Source organism: Pituophis catenifer, unplaced genomic scaffold, assembly GCF_029215685.1.
Source record: "Pituophis catenifer annectens isolate HBS135680 unplaced genomic scaffold, rPitCat1.0.hap2 SCAF_9, whole genome shotgun sequence".
Classification (NCBI taxonomy): domain Eukaryota; kingdom Metazoa; phylum Chordata; class Lepidosauria; order Squamata; family Colubridae; genus Pituophis; species Pituophis catenifer.
In genome coordinates, this window is record NW_027256889.1 from 14,308,718 (window position 1) to 14,326,180 (window position 17,463).

The 17,463-nt window shown below is 44.0% G+C and overlaps 1 protein-coding gene across 2 annotated transcripts in view; it reads right to left on the minus strand.

Moving 5' to 3' along the window:
- Positions 1 to 17,463, minus strand: part of LOC139320805 (discoidin, CUB and LCCL domain-containing protein 1-like) — a 38,436-nt gene that overhangs the window by 4,232 nt on the left and 16,741 nt on the right. For both annotated transcript variants that reach the window (XM_070949237.1, XM_070949236.1), the window contains exons 4-13: positions 16,946 to 16,997; positions 15,419 to 15,491; positions 13,540 to 13,673; positions 11,204 to 11,241; positions 8,000 to 8,194; positions 5,578 to 5,699; positions 4,139 to 4,307; positions 3,906 to 3,998; positions 3,167 to 3,257; positions 2,222 to 2,259 (exon numbers count right to left, since the gene is read on the minus strand). In XM_070949237.1, coding sequence (XP_070805338.1) covers positions 2,222 to 2,259; positions 3,167 to 3,257; positions 3,906 to 3,998; positions 4,139 to 4,307; positions 5,578 to 5,699; positions 8,000 to 8,194; positions 11,204 to 11,241; positions 13,540 to 13,673; positions 15,419 to 15,491; positions 16,946 to 16,997 — 1,005 coding nt within the window. The remainder of the gene's footprint in view (positions 1 to 2,221; positions 2,260 to 3,166; positions 3,258 to 3,905; positions 3,999 to 4,138; positions 4,308 to 5,577; positions 5,700 to 7,999; positions 8,195 to 11,203; positions 11,242 to 13,539; positions 13,674 to 15,418; positions 15,492 to 16,945; positions 16,998 to 17,463) is intronic.

The window sequence follows — 17,463 nt, forward strand, 5'->3', positions numbered from 1 at the left end:
ACTGACTTCAAAACAAGGAAATGCAATTAGAGCAGAGTTTACCAGAACACGGCCAACTTTCTATCCCTAGAACGTTGCCTCTTTGTCTGGAGTTCGGGGAATTTTTTTAAAAAAAGCTAATAGGTTAAAACAGACATGTCCAAGCAGCCCTAGAAAGCTAATAATATAAATCTATAGCTGTATAGACAATAAAAATATTCAAAAATAAAAGAACTTCTGTTCTATTTATACATTAACCATATTATATATTTCATATGCAGCCCAAGGCAGTTTATTTATTTATTTAGATAATAAGATTTATTTATTTATTTAGATAATTCCAAAGTTCCTCTTCAGTCCATAAAGCCAAGGAAAAACCAAAAAGATGGACGAACCTGGGTTTAAAAACAATTAAACTCTGCAGCCAGAAAAAGGTTGAAAAACCTTTGAATTACAGCTAGTAATTACATCCAAACTGGATGGAAGAAGTGACACAGCAAAGCAAATATTACAAACTCCCTCCTTGTCTCCCTAATTTGCAATTCCACTTTTTAGTGCTTTGAATATCAGTTCCCGTAGGACAAATTAAAGGCTTTAGAGCAGGGGTCTCCAACCTTGGCAACTTTAAGACTTGTGGACTTCAACTCCCAGAATTCCTCAGCCAGCAAAGCAGAGGAATTCTGGGAGTTGAAGTCCACAAGTTTTAAAGTTGCCAAGGTTGGAGACCCCTGCTTTAGAGAAAGATATTCTGAGTGTTTATCCACTTGCAGGATGCAAGCCACTCCTCTCAAATACAGCTGTTGCAAAAAAAGGGAAATAAAACCAAGAGCCTGCAAAAAAGGAAGAAAAATAAATGGGAAAGTTGGCACGGGCTAGAAGGAAGCTGTCCTTTTATTGAGGACATGATGTGCTGCACTTTTGCATGCCATCCCAAAGTTGCATGCGGATGTAAGAAGAAAACAAAGCCCTCTTCTCACTGTAAATCAATAAAGCAGCTTAAAACACACCATGATTTAGCATCCATCCAATAAATCCTGAAACGTTCATAAAAAGCCATGACTCCCTGTGCTGAAACACAAAGGGAAATTTCGACCATCTGTGTTTCGGAAAAGGCAAAAAGACACAACCCAATGTGAAAAAAAAGTCTTAGATAAACAAATCAGGAGGTCTGCTTCAGTTTGGTTTTGTAGGTAGGATCTGCTCATTAACCCCAAACAAGGTTAACTTCAGACCAACAATCAAGTAAGCAATATCCCGATCAAGAAACTGCCAAAGAGCCATCAGTAAACAGCCCAACCAAAGAATCTCTTAGAGCAGGGTGTCAAATTCCAGGCCCGTGGGCTGGATCTGGCCCGCAGGGTGCTTAAATGTGGCCCGCGGGGCCGGTCTACAAATAGCAAAGGACTGCCCCGCGGTGCCTCTTGCAGCCAAAATGGGGCGTGGGGCGAAGTGTTGCAGAAGGCCATGCAAACTGTCTCCCATCCCTCCCCCACGGCTGGCCCGCGGAGAACTACAATGTTGATCCAGCCCTTGAAGAAATCCCGTTTGACACCCCTGTGTTAGACCAGGGTCTGCAACCTTAAACACTCGAAGAGCCATTTGGACCCATTTCCCACAGAAAAGAAAACACCGGGAGCCACAAAAACCCTTCCCGTGCCTGACTATTTCTTGAGCAGCCACAAAACTAGCCTATGTAGTTGAATTAAACGTTCTGTTTTCTTCTGAAACTTTTCTTTTCTTGGATTTATCCATGGTTGGCCTACCGGGGGTTGAAAAGCTCAATAAATCGCATGCCAGCAGGTGTCACACATTGGTGGCTCTGACGCATATTTTGAGTGACAGGGAGCTGCAGCAGAGGGGTGAAAGAGCCACATGCGACTCCAGAGCCGCAGGTTGCTGACCCCTGTCTTAGACCAACCCACCAACACTGACAGGCAAGCCATCAAAAAATAAACTGATAGCAAACCGCACCCCTTCTAGCATTTATCCCTACTACAGGTCTCCGTGAGCAGGGGGTTGGACTAGATGACCTCCAAGGTCCCTTCCAACTCTGTTACTATTACATGATGATGTTACCTAATTAGGGTAATGAAACATCTGCAAGAAAACAAGCAAGCTCAGAGAGCACTAAGGACCCCTCATGTCAACCCTGAGCTACAAATATTCTCCTTTATTGGTACCTCCAAACAGGGCAAACCTCCTCCTATTGTATTTTAATGCCCTGTATTGTTCGATACTTTACCTTTTATAAAGTTGCCATCATTCTGGGTTGGTGCCTTCCTGCCAAAGAGAAGACGGGATGAATAACAGTTGGATTGAAAAACATACAGTGGATTAGAGTGTCTCTCTGCCTGTGTGTTGTGGCCTGCCAGCAGCCAGTGGAGCTGGCAGCAGAATTGGACAGTGAGGAGGTTGGGGAGGCACATGGGCCAGTCCTGGAGTCTGGGGAAGACTCGGATGAGGGCTCTGCATCAGAGGCAGGGAGGGGGCCAGGGCCGTCTAACAGTTGTCAGCTGCCTTCAGAGTTGGACATCAGTGGGGCAGAAGAACAGCTGGAGCCTGTTCTCAGTGTGCACATGTGCAGAGCTGCCAGACGAAGAGAACAGCTAAGGAACAAGGGTCGACTCAGGAGTAAAGCCACAGGTGGATGGTGAATGGCCCCTCCCAGAGGGAATAAAAGAGGAGCAAAAGGGGAGGGGAGTTTGCAGGAGACAATTAGTTTGCTTAATTGGTTTGTGACTCTCTGAGACTCCTTGCCAAATTTTGAAGCTATCGGCCTGCCAGCTTTCCAAGCCAGATAAGGTCTGTGACTGTAAATTCTCCCTTGAAAGATTTTGTTGGATGTGAATGAGAGGAATTCACAGTAACTTAATAAAAAGGGTTTTTTGTCGGGACAAGGCGTTTGCTTCATGCTCTTGGGAAGCCTAAGTCAGAACACAGTGTTCCTCAACTTTGGCAACTTTAAGATATGTGGACTTCAACTCCCAGAATTCCCTGGCCAGCCATGTTTGGCTTGAGTTATTTGCAAATATGATAAAGGTGGGATAGAAATAAATGCATGGGACTTGCTGGTTTCGAGCTTCACATGATGTGTGGACCCATGACTGCAGCAGTGGGATTTCTGTTGGGGACGAGTTCAGAAAAAATCCAGGGATAAAGGGAAGCCAGGAAGGAGCAAGAGACTCACCTCTTCTTATAACAGAGAAAAACCAGCAGCAAGACAGTTGCGGCAATCAAGAGTGAACCTCCAACTAGGAGCATCGCCAGTAATGGAGGACCTGCAGAAAGAGGAATTAAATCACCCAAAGGCTGCTTCTAGCCCACCCCCAGCAATACTCTAGGGTTTGTCAGGTGCAAGAAATCAGGAGTCAAGATTGTTCAAATGAGTACAGGTTTATATCATGCTAGCTCTCAACCAGAAACTGAATTTCAAATTGGCAATAGATAAGAGTCAATGATAAGGGGACGCGGTAGCTCGGTGGCTGAGACGCTGAGCTTGTCGATCGAAAGGTCGGCAGTTCAGCGGTTCGAATCCCTAGTGCCGCATAACGGAATGAGCTCCCATTACTTGTCTGAGCTTCTGCCAACCTAGCAGTTCAAAAGCACGTAAAAAATGCAAGTAGAAAAATAGGGACCACCTTATGGGTGGGGTGAGAATGGAGATTTTGCAGTATCCTTTCCCTGGAGTGGGGTGGGAATGGAGATTTTGCAGTATCCTTCCCCTGCCACGCCCACCAAGCTACACCCACCAAGCCACACCCACAGAACCGGTAGTAAAAAAAAAATGATTTCACCACTGCCTGGGTTATCCCTGGCTTGTTTGTTTGTTTTTGCAAACAAACAGTTGTTAATTCTTTCCTACCCTACCCTCGCTTATCTGAATGTTTGGCTAAATGTTTCTTAGCATTATGAACAAGAAGCCTTACCTGTTTTCTCCGGATTGATCATTATTCCTGGGATCGTTGTGAAAGCGGTTGGGGTGCTGGTCACACCAAGGAACACTTTTGGGTTATTCTGGACTGCAAAGGGAATAATTTCAGGTAAGTCTTTTGCTGCACCGCATCACAGGTATATCGCCTGCTAATGCTACCCATTCATCTCAGTTTCAGAACAAGGACGGGGAAGTTACAGCCCTCCAAGATATCATTGAACTCTCTACCTTCAGTCTCGATGTATTTCTGCCGAAGGGTTTGGCATCCCAGCACCTCTACTTTCAGAGCAGCTCTCTGGTTCCAGCTCTGGGGTACAACGCGCAGGTAACGGGCCAGGATGGGTGGGATAAAGGCGTTGGAGACTTCCTGGTAGTTGTCGCTGTTGCCTTCGAAGATCTGAGAAGGTTTCAGGGGAGGGAAGAAGAAGAACGGAAAAAGCAATGCCGTAACTGTTCAAATGAAGCATAGTCTAACATAGGCACCCTTGCCTTTGTGCTCCAGATGTTTTAAACTACATAGAACATAGAATAACAGAGTTGGAACCTTGGAGGTCTTCTAGTCCAACCCCCTGCTTAGGCAGAAAAACCACCACCACCATGATTATCCAACATCTTCTTAAAAACTTCCAGTGTTGGAGCATTTACAACTTATGGAGGCAAGTTGTTCCACTGGTTAATTGTTCTCACTATCAGGAAATTTCTCCTTAGTTCTAAGTTGCTTCTCTCCTTGATTAGGTTCCACCCATTGCTTCTTTTCCTACCCTCAGGTGCTTTGGAGGATAGCTTGGCTCCCTCTTCTTTGGGGCAGCCCCTGAGATATTGGAACACTGCTATCATGTCTCCCCTAGTCCTTCTTTTCTTTTCTTTAAATTTTTTTTATTGGTTAAAAATAACGAACAAACATAGATACAACATACAAAACAAATAAATGTGAATCAAGTCTTATGACTTCTTTTTCCAATTTGTCACATCGGTAGACTGTATTTATATTCTTATCTATACATCTATATACTGTATTTACATATAAGACAATATCATAAACTCCATATTAAATTAACTATCTTTCTTAATTGGTACCCAATTCTTGTCTATAAGTTTCGACCTCTCTTTTGTGTCCCTGTTTTTATATTCCTTTCTTTTTCTCCAACCAGTTATACCATCTCTGCCATACTAAATAATAGTCTGTTTCATCTTTTTCCTGTAATTCTTTTGTAAGTCTATCCATTTCTGCACATTTCCATAATTTTGGTGATTATTTTGTTTTCCGTTGGTGTGTCTTCATGTTCCCTAGTCCTTCTTTTCATGAAACTAGACATACCAGGTTCCTGCAACCGTTCTTCATATGTTTTAGTCTCCAGCCCTCTAATCATCTTTGTTGCTCTTCTCTGTTGCTTTTCTCAGACCTCTTTCTAAACCTTGCAATATACAGGTCCTCTATGAAAGGGGTGGCTGGTTGCAATAGCTTTTTCTGCAGTCGTAACTATCTGTTGAAGTTGGTATCTGCCCTGCTTGCTTGCTGTACCAAACCAGACAATTATAGAATTACAAATGACAGACTCAATGAAGTTGAGACAGACAAATGAAGGCGAATCATCTCAATAACCAATAATGGTAATCAGTATTTTCCACCCTTACTAAAAGCAGTTGCTCATTTTAATCCACCTCACCTTTTCCTCTTTGGTGCTGCCAGATTTGTAGGTCTTCCAGTTCTTGCCATCTCTACTAAACTGAACCTGGTAGGATTTGACGTAGTAGTTGTATTTATGGGAAGACCCCTTGGTGACAATTCCTAGAATAGATGAGGTTAAAATTTGTATCTAAACTATAGGCACAAGTCAAGCATGTTTATGATGGAACTATATTCAACAATCCAGCTATGACCTTTACCCAAGAAGGAGGAAGTAAAAATATTACAACTGACAAAGGGGTGAAATCCAGCAGGTTCTGGAGAACCGGTAGTGGAAATTTTGAGTAGTTTGGAGAACCGGCAAATACCACCTCTGGCAGGTCCCAGAGTAGGGTGGGAATGGGGATTTTGCAGTATCCTTCCCCTGCCACACCCACCAAGCCACACCATGCCCACCAAGCCATGTCCACAGAACCGGTAGTAAAAAAAATTGAATTTCACCATTGAACTGACTCCCTGGCCGCTGCTCCTTACAGTAGTGGCCAAAATTGTGGAAACCTTTTGGGAAAAGTGTATTTTCTAAAACTATCTAATAACACTTTTTTTTTTGGAGTAGTACCATAGAATTATGTATCAATGGAAAGAGAATTTAATCAAGAATGTAATGCAAGAACTTTTAGGAAGGATTTGCTATTAGAATAGCAGTTACAGTATAAAGAAGAAAAGTGAAACAGGTAGAAAAAATGAGATATACAAAAATTATCACCATGTCAGTAAATACTTAGTTGGGTAACCTTTAGCATGAATGACGGCCTTACAACATCTTCCCATGGAGTGAACCAAGTCTTTTAGTTCTGCAGCTGTTATCATGTGAAACCAAGATTGAATGATTGCTTCTATTAATTGAGTTTTATTGCTGGGTCGCTTCTGACTAACAAGCTTCTTTAGTCGGCTCCATAGATTTTCAATTGAGTTAAGGTCTGGGCTAATCCCAGGCCATTCCAGCAGTGGAATATGATTATCTTGAAACTCCAAAAAAAAAAAAAAAAAAAAAAAGTGGTGTTATTTTAGCCATCAAACCTCAAAAATACACTTTTCCCAAAAGGTTTCCATAATTTTGGCCACTACTGTATGTCTTTCCTTTACATTTAATAGCACTAGAGAAGCCAGGGAGTTTGCAGGCATCTGGAGAGACTAGACTGCAGTGAAAGGCAGAGTATACAATCACCTTGTTGTAATAGCAATTAGTACCAAATCCAACCGCTCAGCCATAAGAATTTCTGTAACATTTTTTCTCCTTTAGAAAAAAAAAAAAAATCAAAAGCAGTTTCTTTCCTATTTAACTGAAGGACTGCGGTCAGAAGGGAAAAAAAATAGATGAAAACAGAGCACTTTTCTTGGAAAGCTTCAGGTTGGTCAGCAGGAATATCCGATGCTGCCTCCTTGCTCCATGTAACATCAATTGAGAGAGATGTTCGATTAGCTTTTTTTTTAAGGTTTATTTTTTATTTATTTATTTTGTCAAGCATGTATTAGATAACAGATATAAGTATAAACATGATTATGAATACAGGATAAGGATACAAATAAATGGGGACAGTAGGACAGGGATGGTAGGCACGTTGTGCGCTTATGGATGCTCCTTGTAGACCTCTTAGGAGTGGGGTCTAAGTCTAAGTCTAAGTCTAACAGTCTAAGGTTAAAGTTATGGGGGTTAGGGGATGTAACAATAGAGTCAGGTATTCCAGGCATTGACCACTCTGTTGCTGAAGTCGTATTTTCTGTAATGGTTCACTTTAAGTTTGTATCTATTGTGTGCTCGTGTATTGTTTTGGTTGAAGCTGAGGTAGTCATTGACAGGTAGGACATTGCAGCAGATAATTTTATGTACTTAGGTCAGACTGAAGGCGGCATAGTTCTAAGTTGTTTAAGCCCAAACCTTCCTTCTCCCATCTTGCATTCCACTCGGCCTCCAGTCCCTCGGTCTTACAATGCCTCCATTTTCTTCTCCAAACAAGCTCCATTATAGGGTGGCCGCACAAAGCCTCATGTGGCCTCAGGCATCTCGAAACAAAAGGCGGATTTTCCAGGATATATGAGGCTGGTTCAGTCCACCCATCTTTCATATGGAACAGGATGGGGTACGCGGAAAGGGAGGAGGGCCGGGAAAAGCAAGGCAGGGAGAATGAAAGGGCGGAGGCCAAAAATGGACCAAAAAAAAAAAACAAAAATGAAAAAGGAGGAGGTGGCTAGATCCGACAGTGTCCCAGAATATGATTTGATTTAAATCAAGGGTGTCCAACCTTGGCAACTTTAAGACTTGTTGACTTCAACTCCTAGAATTCCCAAGCCAGCCATGTTGGATGAAGAATTCTGGGAGTTCAAGTCCACAAATCTTAAACCTCCCCAAGGTTAGACATGGGTGTTTTAGACAAAGGAAAAGGCTGGTGATACTTACTGACCTGTGATGTTCCTCTTTCCACCCAAATCTATTTCCAGCCACTCATTTGCAGAGTTGTGATCTGCTGCCCAAGAAGAACCATCAATAGCCAATGCTGCTCGCTCAGCGGCCCAAGCGTGATGGTCCCCCAGAATACTCTGTTCATGCCAGCAGGAGGAAGCGTTGAAACTGGCAACTTCCAAAGCCCTGGCACAGTCTGAGGAAACAAGGAAGCAGAGGTTCTTCATTCAGCCTCACAGTTACTTGCCAGTTAATCGTGATTTCTATTGTCCCAGAAATATTGTCTGTTTTTCATGAGAAATACTTATTTAGTATTGCATTTTTACCCCACCTTTTCTTTGAATGTTCAAGAAGATTTAAAGAGGTGATAGGTTGGGCTGAGAGAGATTGGCTGCACTCACCCAGTGGCTTACATGGTTGAGCAAGGACTTGAACCCAAGTCTCCATCTGGTCAAAGCTCAATTCCCTAATCACTGCGTTTGTGATATAGGGGGAAAAAAGTGGAAATGGAGATGGATTATGCTTAGGGCCGGGGTACCTACGAGACCGCCTTCTGCCACCAATAGCCTCCCACCGGCCAGTACGCTCGCACAGAGTGGGCCTCCTCAGGGTGCCGTCCGCCAGACAATGTCGGCTGGCGACCCCCAGGGGGACAGCCTTCTCTGTGGCGGCGCCCACCCTCTGGAACAACCTCCCCCCAGAGATACGTACAATAACAGACCTCCGGATTTTTCGTCGGGCCCTGAAAACCTATTTATTTCAACTAGCTGGGCTGGCTTGAGTTAAATTTAAATTGATTTTAAATTGGGTTGTTTTAATTTACGGCCAAAATATCTAATTATTTTAAATTGTTTTTAAATTTTGTATGTCCTGTTTTTTACTTTGGCTGTTCACCGCCCTGAGTTCTATTTGGAGAAGGGCGGTATAGAAATTGAAACAAACAAACAAACAAACAAACAAACAAATAAATAAATAATGTTTACCTCCTTTGTGTCTGTTGTGGTCCGCTGGCGGCCTGCAGAGCTGGCAGCAGAGTCGGACAGTGAGGAGGTTGGGGAGGAACATGGGCCAGTCCTGGAGCCTGGGGAAGGCTCGGACGAGGGCTCTGCATCAGAGGCAGAGATGGGGCCAGGGCCATCTGGGAGTTAAGTGCTGACTCCGGAGCCTCCAGAGTCTGGCATCAGCGAGGCAGAGGAACAGGGGGAGCCTGTTCCCAGTGTGCACATGCGCAGAGTTGCCAGATGGCAAGAATAGTTAAAACAAAAGAGGCAACTTGGGAGCAGGGCTTGGAGATGATTGGCCCTTCGCATAAAACATAAAGGAGGAGCAAAGGCACATCAGCCCTTTGCAGGAAGCAACTGTGTTCGTGCTGGCCGGTTTCAAGACTGCAGCTCTGTGTTGACTCTGTGTCCAATGTGGCTTTGCAAAGTTAATTGCCAATTAGGTCTTGGCAGCATGTCAAGGGAGATAAGGTGGGTCACCATTATCCTGAAGAACTGTGGCAGATTTCTGTCGGACTCTTTACAATTATTTGGGACTCCTCTGTGAATGGACAGATTGGGAATGAACAGGCTCTGAATGAGCAGAATTCACAGCCGTGGAAATAAAAAGAGGGTTTTTGGGACTCATTGTGTGGTTTTATTGTATCAGGAAGACTAGGTCAGAACAGTGTCCAAAATTAGTAGCTTCACAACTTTGATTCATGGATCCCAAGTTTGGGGACCACTCTAAGTAGTAGCAATGATGCCAGAGCAGAAACTAAAAAACATGAGATCTCCATTTCATACATGCTTACCGTAAATGTAATTCAATTTCAGTATAGTTATTAAGATCTAGCTATGTATTTCATACTTTCTTAAATGATGGATTTAAGACATTTTAAAGGACAAAGAGAGCCAGTTTGATGTAGTGGTTAAGATGTTGACCTAGAAACCAGGAGACTGTCAGTTCTAGTCCTGCCTTAGTCATGAATGTCAGCTGGATGATTTTGAACCAATCACCAGGAGACTGAGTTCTAATCCCATTTTAGGCATGAAAACCGACTGGGTAGCTTTGGGCCAATCACCAAGAGACAGTGAGTTCTCATCCCACCTTAGGCCTGAAAATATCACTGAAACTGGGTTTTCTCTGAAAAAGAAATAATCAGAAAACACTTCTACAATAGGAGTGACTTTGAGCCAGCCCTCTCTCTCAGCCCAACCTATCTCACAGGGCTGTTGTGCAAGAAAATAGGAGAAGAAAGGAGTATTACGAATGTTCCCCTCCTTGAGTTACTTATCAAGTAATAAAGAAGGGATAAAAGTCTAATTAATAATAATAAATAAATTAAGTCTTTCAGGATATGCAGCTCTGGCTTTGATGCTTCCAACACCCCCTGTTGCAATCCGCTTTCCATAGGCTGACTTTGTGGGGAACTTAAATGATCCAACATGAAATTGCCAAAGTTGAAGTGGTCCATGGATCTGACCCTATCGCTTGACTTTTGCAGGCTGGTTTATTCCTAATGTTGACTCCAAGTGCTCTCCTGGATCTTTTAGCTATAAATCAACCTTGGCCAATCAGGGTTTCTCCAAAAATGTTGAATTATAACTCCCTGTCATGCGCTCTGAAGAGACAAGAGCAGAGGTGGTATTCAGCCGGTTCGGACAGGTTCACCTAAACCGGTGCTCATCCGCCCCGGCTCCAAGTCGTGCTATTTAGGCATGTTTTTGAGGCCGGGTGCACGTGCGGAAAGTGCGTGAGCGAGCAAAACGCATGTGTGGAAGCCAGGTGCATGCACGGCAAACCGGTAGTAAAGGTAAGTGAAACCCACCCCTGGACAAGAGGTTTAGTTCAAGACAGCTGAAATGTTCTAGATTGGGAAGGGACGCCTAAATAGATTGGAGTGAACATCCTTTAAATATAGCTGATTTTTTTTTTTTAATCCAAAATTCAATAGCTTTCTGCTCCATTGCCATCCATCAAGAGGCCCTTTTTAATAGAGCACTCCTATTATAGAAATTCTCCCTGGTTGCTTTTTTTGTTTGTTTGTTTTCCAGAGGAAACCCAAATTGCTGATCTCAACAGCACTTTGCTGCTTTAATAGCATCAGTTTGTTGTAAATGATTATTTTGCAATTTTGATTGCTGGAAACGGGGAGGAAACAGGTGTTTCCCCCCCCCCAAGGAAGGAATGCAAAAGAAATGGATGCTGTTGAAGGACTTACCTTTGCGAAAGATAAGGCGTTTTTCTGATAACGATCCCCTGTTCAAAATGAAACACACATAAATGAATACAGAATATCAGAGTTGGAAGGAACCTCGGAGGTCTTCCAGTTTAACCCTCTGCTGAGCAGGGGACTCTATATTAGGGGTGTCCAACCTTAGCAACTTTAAGACTTATGGACTTCAACTCCCAGAATTCCTCAAGCTTTTTTTTTTTCATGAGTAGAAACTATCAGAGAAGAGTCTGTAGAGATTCTCAGTCATCCAGGTTATGGTTGTCCCAAAGGTGCTTTTTCAGGAGGCAACTGGACTTTCCTGTTTTTTCTTTGAAGATGTTTCGCTTCTCATCCAAGAAACTTCTTCAGCTCTGATAGGATAGTGGGGAATGGAAGGATTTATATTCCTTGCAGATAGCTGGTCATTTGCATCCTTCAACAACCCTCTAAAAGGATGCAAATGACCAGCTGTCTGCAAGGAATATAAATCCTTCCATTCCCCACTATCCTGTCAGAGCTGAAGAAGTTTCTTGGATGAGAAGCAAAACGTCCTCAAACGAAAAAACAGGAAAGTCCAGTTGCCTCCTGAAAAAAGCACCTTTGGGACATTAGAGTAGAGGCAAGGCGTGAGAATTGGTTCTGCTGTCCACTAGGATTTTATTTTTATTTATTTATTTTAACTCGTGAAAAATAACTACTGTATATTTTGTAAGGGCCAGCACAGTAATGAACAATCTCAGAGGATCGTGTCTTTCTACAATTTGCCAATTAGTATCTTGGATCTTGCTCACTTTACAAAAAATGATAAATATGTTGTACGTTAATATTGGGAGTATTGATTTTTCCATAATATAGCCATAGTACTTAGGATACTATAGGATTTTCATTTTTATGAAAAACGACAGAATATGTAGCAAAATAAGGATTATTTTAATTTATCTGAGACCAAACTGCAAATTATCAACTGATCATCTAAAGCAGGCATGTCAAACTCAAGGCCCGTGGGCCGGATCCAGCTCGTGGGGTGCTTAGATCTGGCCAGCGGGGCTGCCCTGGAAACAGCCAAGGACCGGCCAGTGAAAATGGAGGCTCTGCCTCTGTCAGTGAAAATGGAGTTCGGGGGGGACCACATGTGCCTCCCCCAAGCTCTATTTTAGGCCACGACAGCCTCCTGCAGCCCTCTGCCAGCGAAAATGGAGCTAGTTAGCCACGCCCCCCTGGCCACACACCCCCAGTGGTGAAATTCAATTTTTTTTTTACTACCGTGGGTATGGCTTGGTGGGCATGGTGTGGATTGGTGGGAATGGCTTGGTGGCTGTGGCAGGGGAAGGATATTGCAAAATCTCCATTCTCTCCCCACTCCTGGGGGAAGGATATTGCAAAATCTCCATTCCCACCCCACTCCAGGGGAAGGATATTGCAAAATCTCCATTCTCTCCCCACTCCTGGGGGAAGGATATTGCAAAATCTCCATTCCCACCCCACTCCAGGGGGATATTGCAAAATCTCCACTCCCACCCCACTCCTGGGGGAAGGATATTGCAAAATCTCCATTCTCTCCCCACTCCAGGGGAAGGATATTGCAAAATCTCCATTCCCACCCCATTCCTGGGGGAAGGATATTGCAAAATCTCCACTCTCACCCCACTCCTGTGGGAAGTATACTCCAAAATCTCCATTCCCACCCCACTCCTGGGGGAAGGATATTGCAAAATCTCCATTCCCACCCCACTCCAGGGGAAGGATATTGCAAAATCTCCATTCCCACCCCATTCCTGGGGGAAGGATATTGCAAAATCTCCACTCTCAACCCACTCCTGTGGGAAGTATACTCCAAAATCTCCATTCCCACCCCACTCCTGGGGGAAGGATATTGCAAAATCTCCATTCCCACCCCACTCCAGGGGAAGGATATTGCAAAATCTCCACTCCCACCCCACCCCTAGGGGAAGGATATTGCAAAATCTCCATTCTCTCCCCACTCCTGGGGGAAGGATACTCCAAAATCTCCATTCCCACCCCACTCCAGGGGAAGGATATTGCAAAATCTCCATTCCCACCCCACTCCAGGGGAAGGATATTGCAAAATCTCCATTCCCACCCCACTCTGGGGCCAGCTAGAAGTGGTATTTGCCAGTTCTCCGAACTGTTCAAAATTTCCGCTACCGGTTCTCCAGAACCTGTCAGAACCTGCTGGATTTCACCTCTGCCCCCCCCGCCCCGAGGTCAAACACAACCCTGAGGCGGCCCTCAATGAAATCGAGTTTTGACACCCCTGATCTAAAGGAACCAATTGTTTCATGGTTGTTGTAGGCTGTTTTACAATTCCAATGGATGCTCACCTTTTTGAATGCAGTCCGTTTGCAACGCTGGATTTATAAAGAGTGACTCCTTTCTCTTGCGATATTACGATTGGTCCTCCCAGCTCGTCCAAGATCACACCAGCATGGACAGCTGCTTTGCAAAGAACAGATGTCTGGAGGGCAATAAATAAAAAAGGGACGATTGTGACAAATCTCCAAGCAACAGAAATCAAGTGGAAAATGTGCCAGGAGAACAATTCTGCTCTTCATTACAGTTTCTTAGGCTGGGTTCATTCACATTGGTGAAAGAGCTGAAGGGTTGATCAGAGCAACCGATTCGGCCTGTGGAATGGATTGGCCAGATTCCAAACTGCCACCCGAGAGAAATATAAACATAAAAATAATAATACTAACCATTAAATAGATTTTGTGTGGCATTATTATATATTTTGCTGCTGTTTAAAATGCTCTGGGTTTTTTGTTTTTTGTTTTTTGCTATACTTCGTTGCAGATTTTGGTTGGTTTTCCCCACCTTGCCTTGAGTCATGATGCTTAAAAGGTGGGCCATAAAAATATTTATTCTTAATTAGATATATAATTAGGCTGCCTTTAAGGACCCTGATCTCACACAGTGGCTTCCAATATATAAAAACAGCATTAACCATACTCAAACCGCTTAAACTAGAATAAAACATCTTTAAAAAGAGTCTAACGTCAAGTAAATATAATTTACAGGCAATTGAAATAAATTTTAAAATAGCACGAGCTGATAATTGTGGTAGGAGAAAGTTACTTGAAACGAAAAGTATTTAGAACTGATTTGAAGAAAGAAATTATGAGATATGCAAATCTTTCTTGGGTTAGGATTCCACAAATAAAGGCCCCACTGAAACAATCCTATTCTTGATTAGATCTTCTGCAGTGGTTTATTGGGCATACATCTATTCAATGTATCTTTTAGTTCGTTAACTCAAAGGCAATCACACCATCCATAAACTACTACACGTTGTGGATGGGACTCCATTTTCTCACTCTTTCCCCAGGTCCCAATTTGAAATCCGTATCATTAAACTGAAGCATATAGGGCCGTGATGATGAACCTATGGCATGCGTGCCACAGGTGGCATATGGAGCCCTCTCTATGGGCATGTGAGCCATCACCCAGCTCAGCTCCACCCCACATGCGCACGTGCCTCCTGCTGGCCAGCTGATTTTCAGGTCTCTGCTGTGTATGCACGAGGGAGGGGGTCAGGCGTATGTGGGAGACATGCCCGGGAGGTCACTCATGCATGTGCAGAGGTGAGTCGTCGCACAGGAAGTGTGGTGCACCCTCTGCGGCCCATTTTGGTCCTAGCAGGCCTCCCTGCAGCCTCCTGAGACCAAAAACAGGCCATGGGGGGTCGTGGCCCATTTTTGGTCCCAGGAGGCTGCAGGGAGGCCTGCTAGGACCAAAAAAGGACGGGGAAGTCGCGCACGCATGCACCGGGGGGCGGGGGGTCACATGCGCATGGGCGGGGGTGGGGGGAGTGCGTGCATGTGGGGGGGCGGGGAGTGCAGGGAGGCCGTGCGTGCATCACATTATGGGTGCAGGCACACGCGCCCGCTCTCTCGCATGTGTGTGCTTTCCGCACGCAACAACGAAAAGGTTAGCCATCACTGATATAGGGGTATGTTGGTCAAGATTAACAAAGATCAAGGCCAACAAAGTCAGGACCACGGTCAGCGCACCCTGAGGCTGCTCATAAAGAAAGCTGAACTTGATTGCCTCAAGCAAAGCTTCTCTTACAATGGAAACAGGAATGATCTTGCAATGAGACAGCCTTTGGAAGTTCCATGTCCTCAGGAAAATAACCTTCTGAAGCCACCACTTTCCAAACAAGAGTACATTTGAATGCATGATCCACAATGAGCAACTCACATCTCTGTATCCTTGGTTCACATTTCCCCAGATGTCACCCGCCACTCCCTTGCAGCCTGCAGGACAATAAACTCTACATAAAAATAATAGAAAAGAACATGATCTGTGTGAGAGAGAGGCAGAGAAAGACAGAGTGCTAGCCAACTAAGATTCAAATAGTTCAGAAGGCATTTTTATGTTTTTTTTGGGGGGGGGTTCCTTGTTATCACATTATAACAACTCAGCAAACTGCATAAAAACACACAATGAGCCAATTGCACCAAAAAGCAGACAGTCCTTACTTTAGGGTAGCAGCAAGATCTGACTATCATTAAGTGTTGTACCTTACGATTCTTGACAAATGTAACTTTTCTTTTATGTACATTGAGAGCGTATGCACCAAGACAAATTCCTTGTGTGTCCAATCACACTTGGCCAATAAAATTCTATTCTATTCTATTCTATTCTATTCTATTCTATTCTATTCTATTCTATTCTATTCTATTCTATTCTATTCTATTCTATTCCATTCCATTCCATTCCATTCCAAGGCAGGGGTGCCAAACTCAAGGCCTGGGGCTGGATCCGGCCTGCAGGATGCTTAGATCTGGCCCATGGAGCTGCCCTGAAAACAGCAAAGGATCGGCCCATGGTTCCTCTGCCAGCAAAAATGGAGCTCTGTTTTCATTGGCAGAGGGTTGCAGGAGGCCATCGCAGCCGAAAATGGAGCTTGTGAAGGCTGCGGGCGGCCCTGCTGAGCTCCTTTTTTGCTGGCAGAGAGTTGCAGGCCACCATTGCAGCGAAAACAAAGCTCAGGAGCTCTGTTTTCACTGGCAGAGCACTCAGGCTGCCACAGGCACCCCAACATGAGTGACGTCAAGCTGGGCCACACCTACCCTGGCCATGCCCCCGTCCCCCCGAAATCAAACACAACCCTGATGTGGCCCTCAATAAAATCGAGTTTGACTCCCCTGATCTAAGGCAATGTTTCTCAACTTCGCCAACTTTAAGATATTACTGCTACTCCCAGAATTCCCCAGCCAGCCTGCTGAGGAAGTTGCCAGGGTTGAGAAATGTCAGGGGATTCTGGGAATTGAAGTCCACATATCTTAAAACCACCAAGGCTGAGAAATCCTGATCTCAGGAAATACAGCAAAATGCCTTTCAGCACAAACTGCATCTGCTTGCGTTTTTTGAGAGCAGCCAAAGTTGGCAGGACACCATCGTGATTTTTTTAAAACAAAAGGCAGAGAATTTAAGGATAATGGTCAGATATAGCTGATGGAAACAATATTTAAAGTGTCCTTTTCTTTACAGAAATAAGGTCTGCAGATCCCTGACCTGATGAAAATTGCTTCCAAAGCTACCATTTGTGAAACAATTAGAAAGTTAAAACCAGGGTTGGTAGAAAATTAACCCAGGTTTAATCTCCCTTCCCCTCTTGCAGCTGCATGTTAGTTGTGCTTTATTTGGTTTTTGTTCTACTGCAGAAGAGATCTTCCTTTATTTAGAAGCAACCAGGATGGGTTTTTTATCAGAAATTCCTACCTGATTTGTTCTGTGTTATAATGGATGCCTTTTTGCAAGCATGAAATTAAATCTGAAAGAGAGAACGGGAGAACACAGCAGTTTAGAAGGTGGGTGTTGTTCAGAGGCGGGTTTCAGCAGGTTCTGACCAGTTCTGAAGAACTGGTAGTGGAAATTTTCAGTAGTTTGGCGAACCGGCAAATACCCCCTCTGACTGGCCCTGCCCCCACCTATATTCTCTGCCTTCCAAGTCCCAGCTGATTGCAAGGAAATGGGGATTTTGCAGTAGCCTTTCCCTGGAATGGGGAGGGAATGGAGATTTTACAGTATCCTTCCCCTGCCACTCCCACAAACCATGCCACGCCCACCAAGCCACACCCACAGAACCGGTAGTAAAAAAATTTGAAACCCACCACCGGTGTTGTTATCATGGGGGATGCAGCACCTCCATTTCAACATTTAGTATTTATATTAATTGATAAATAAATTTAGGAGCAAGGCAAGGAGAAATCTGTCATAAAAGTTCAGGCGATGGAAAC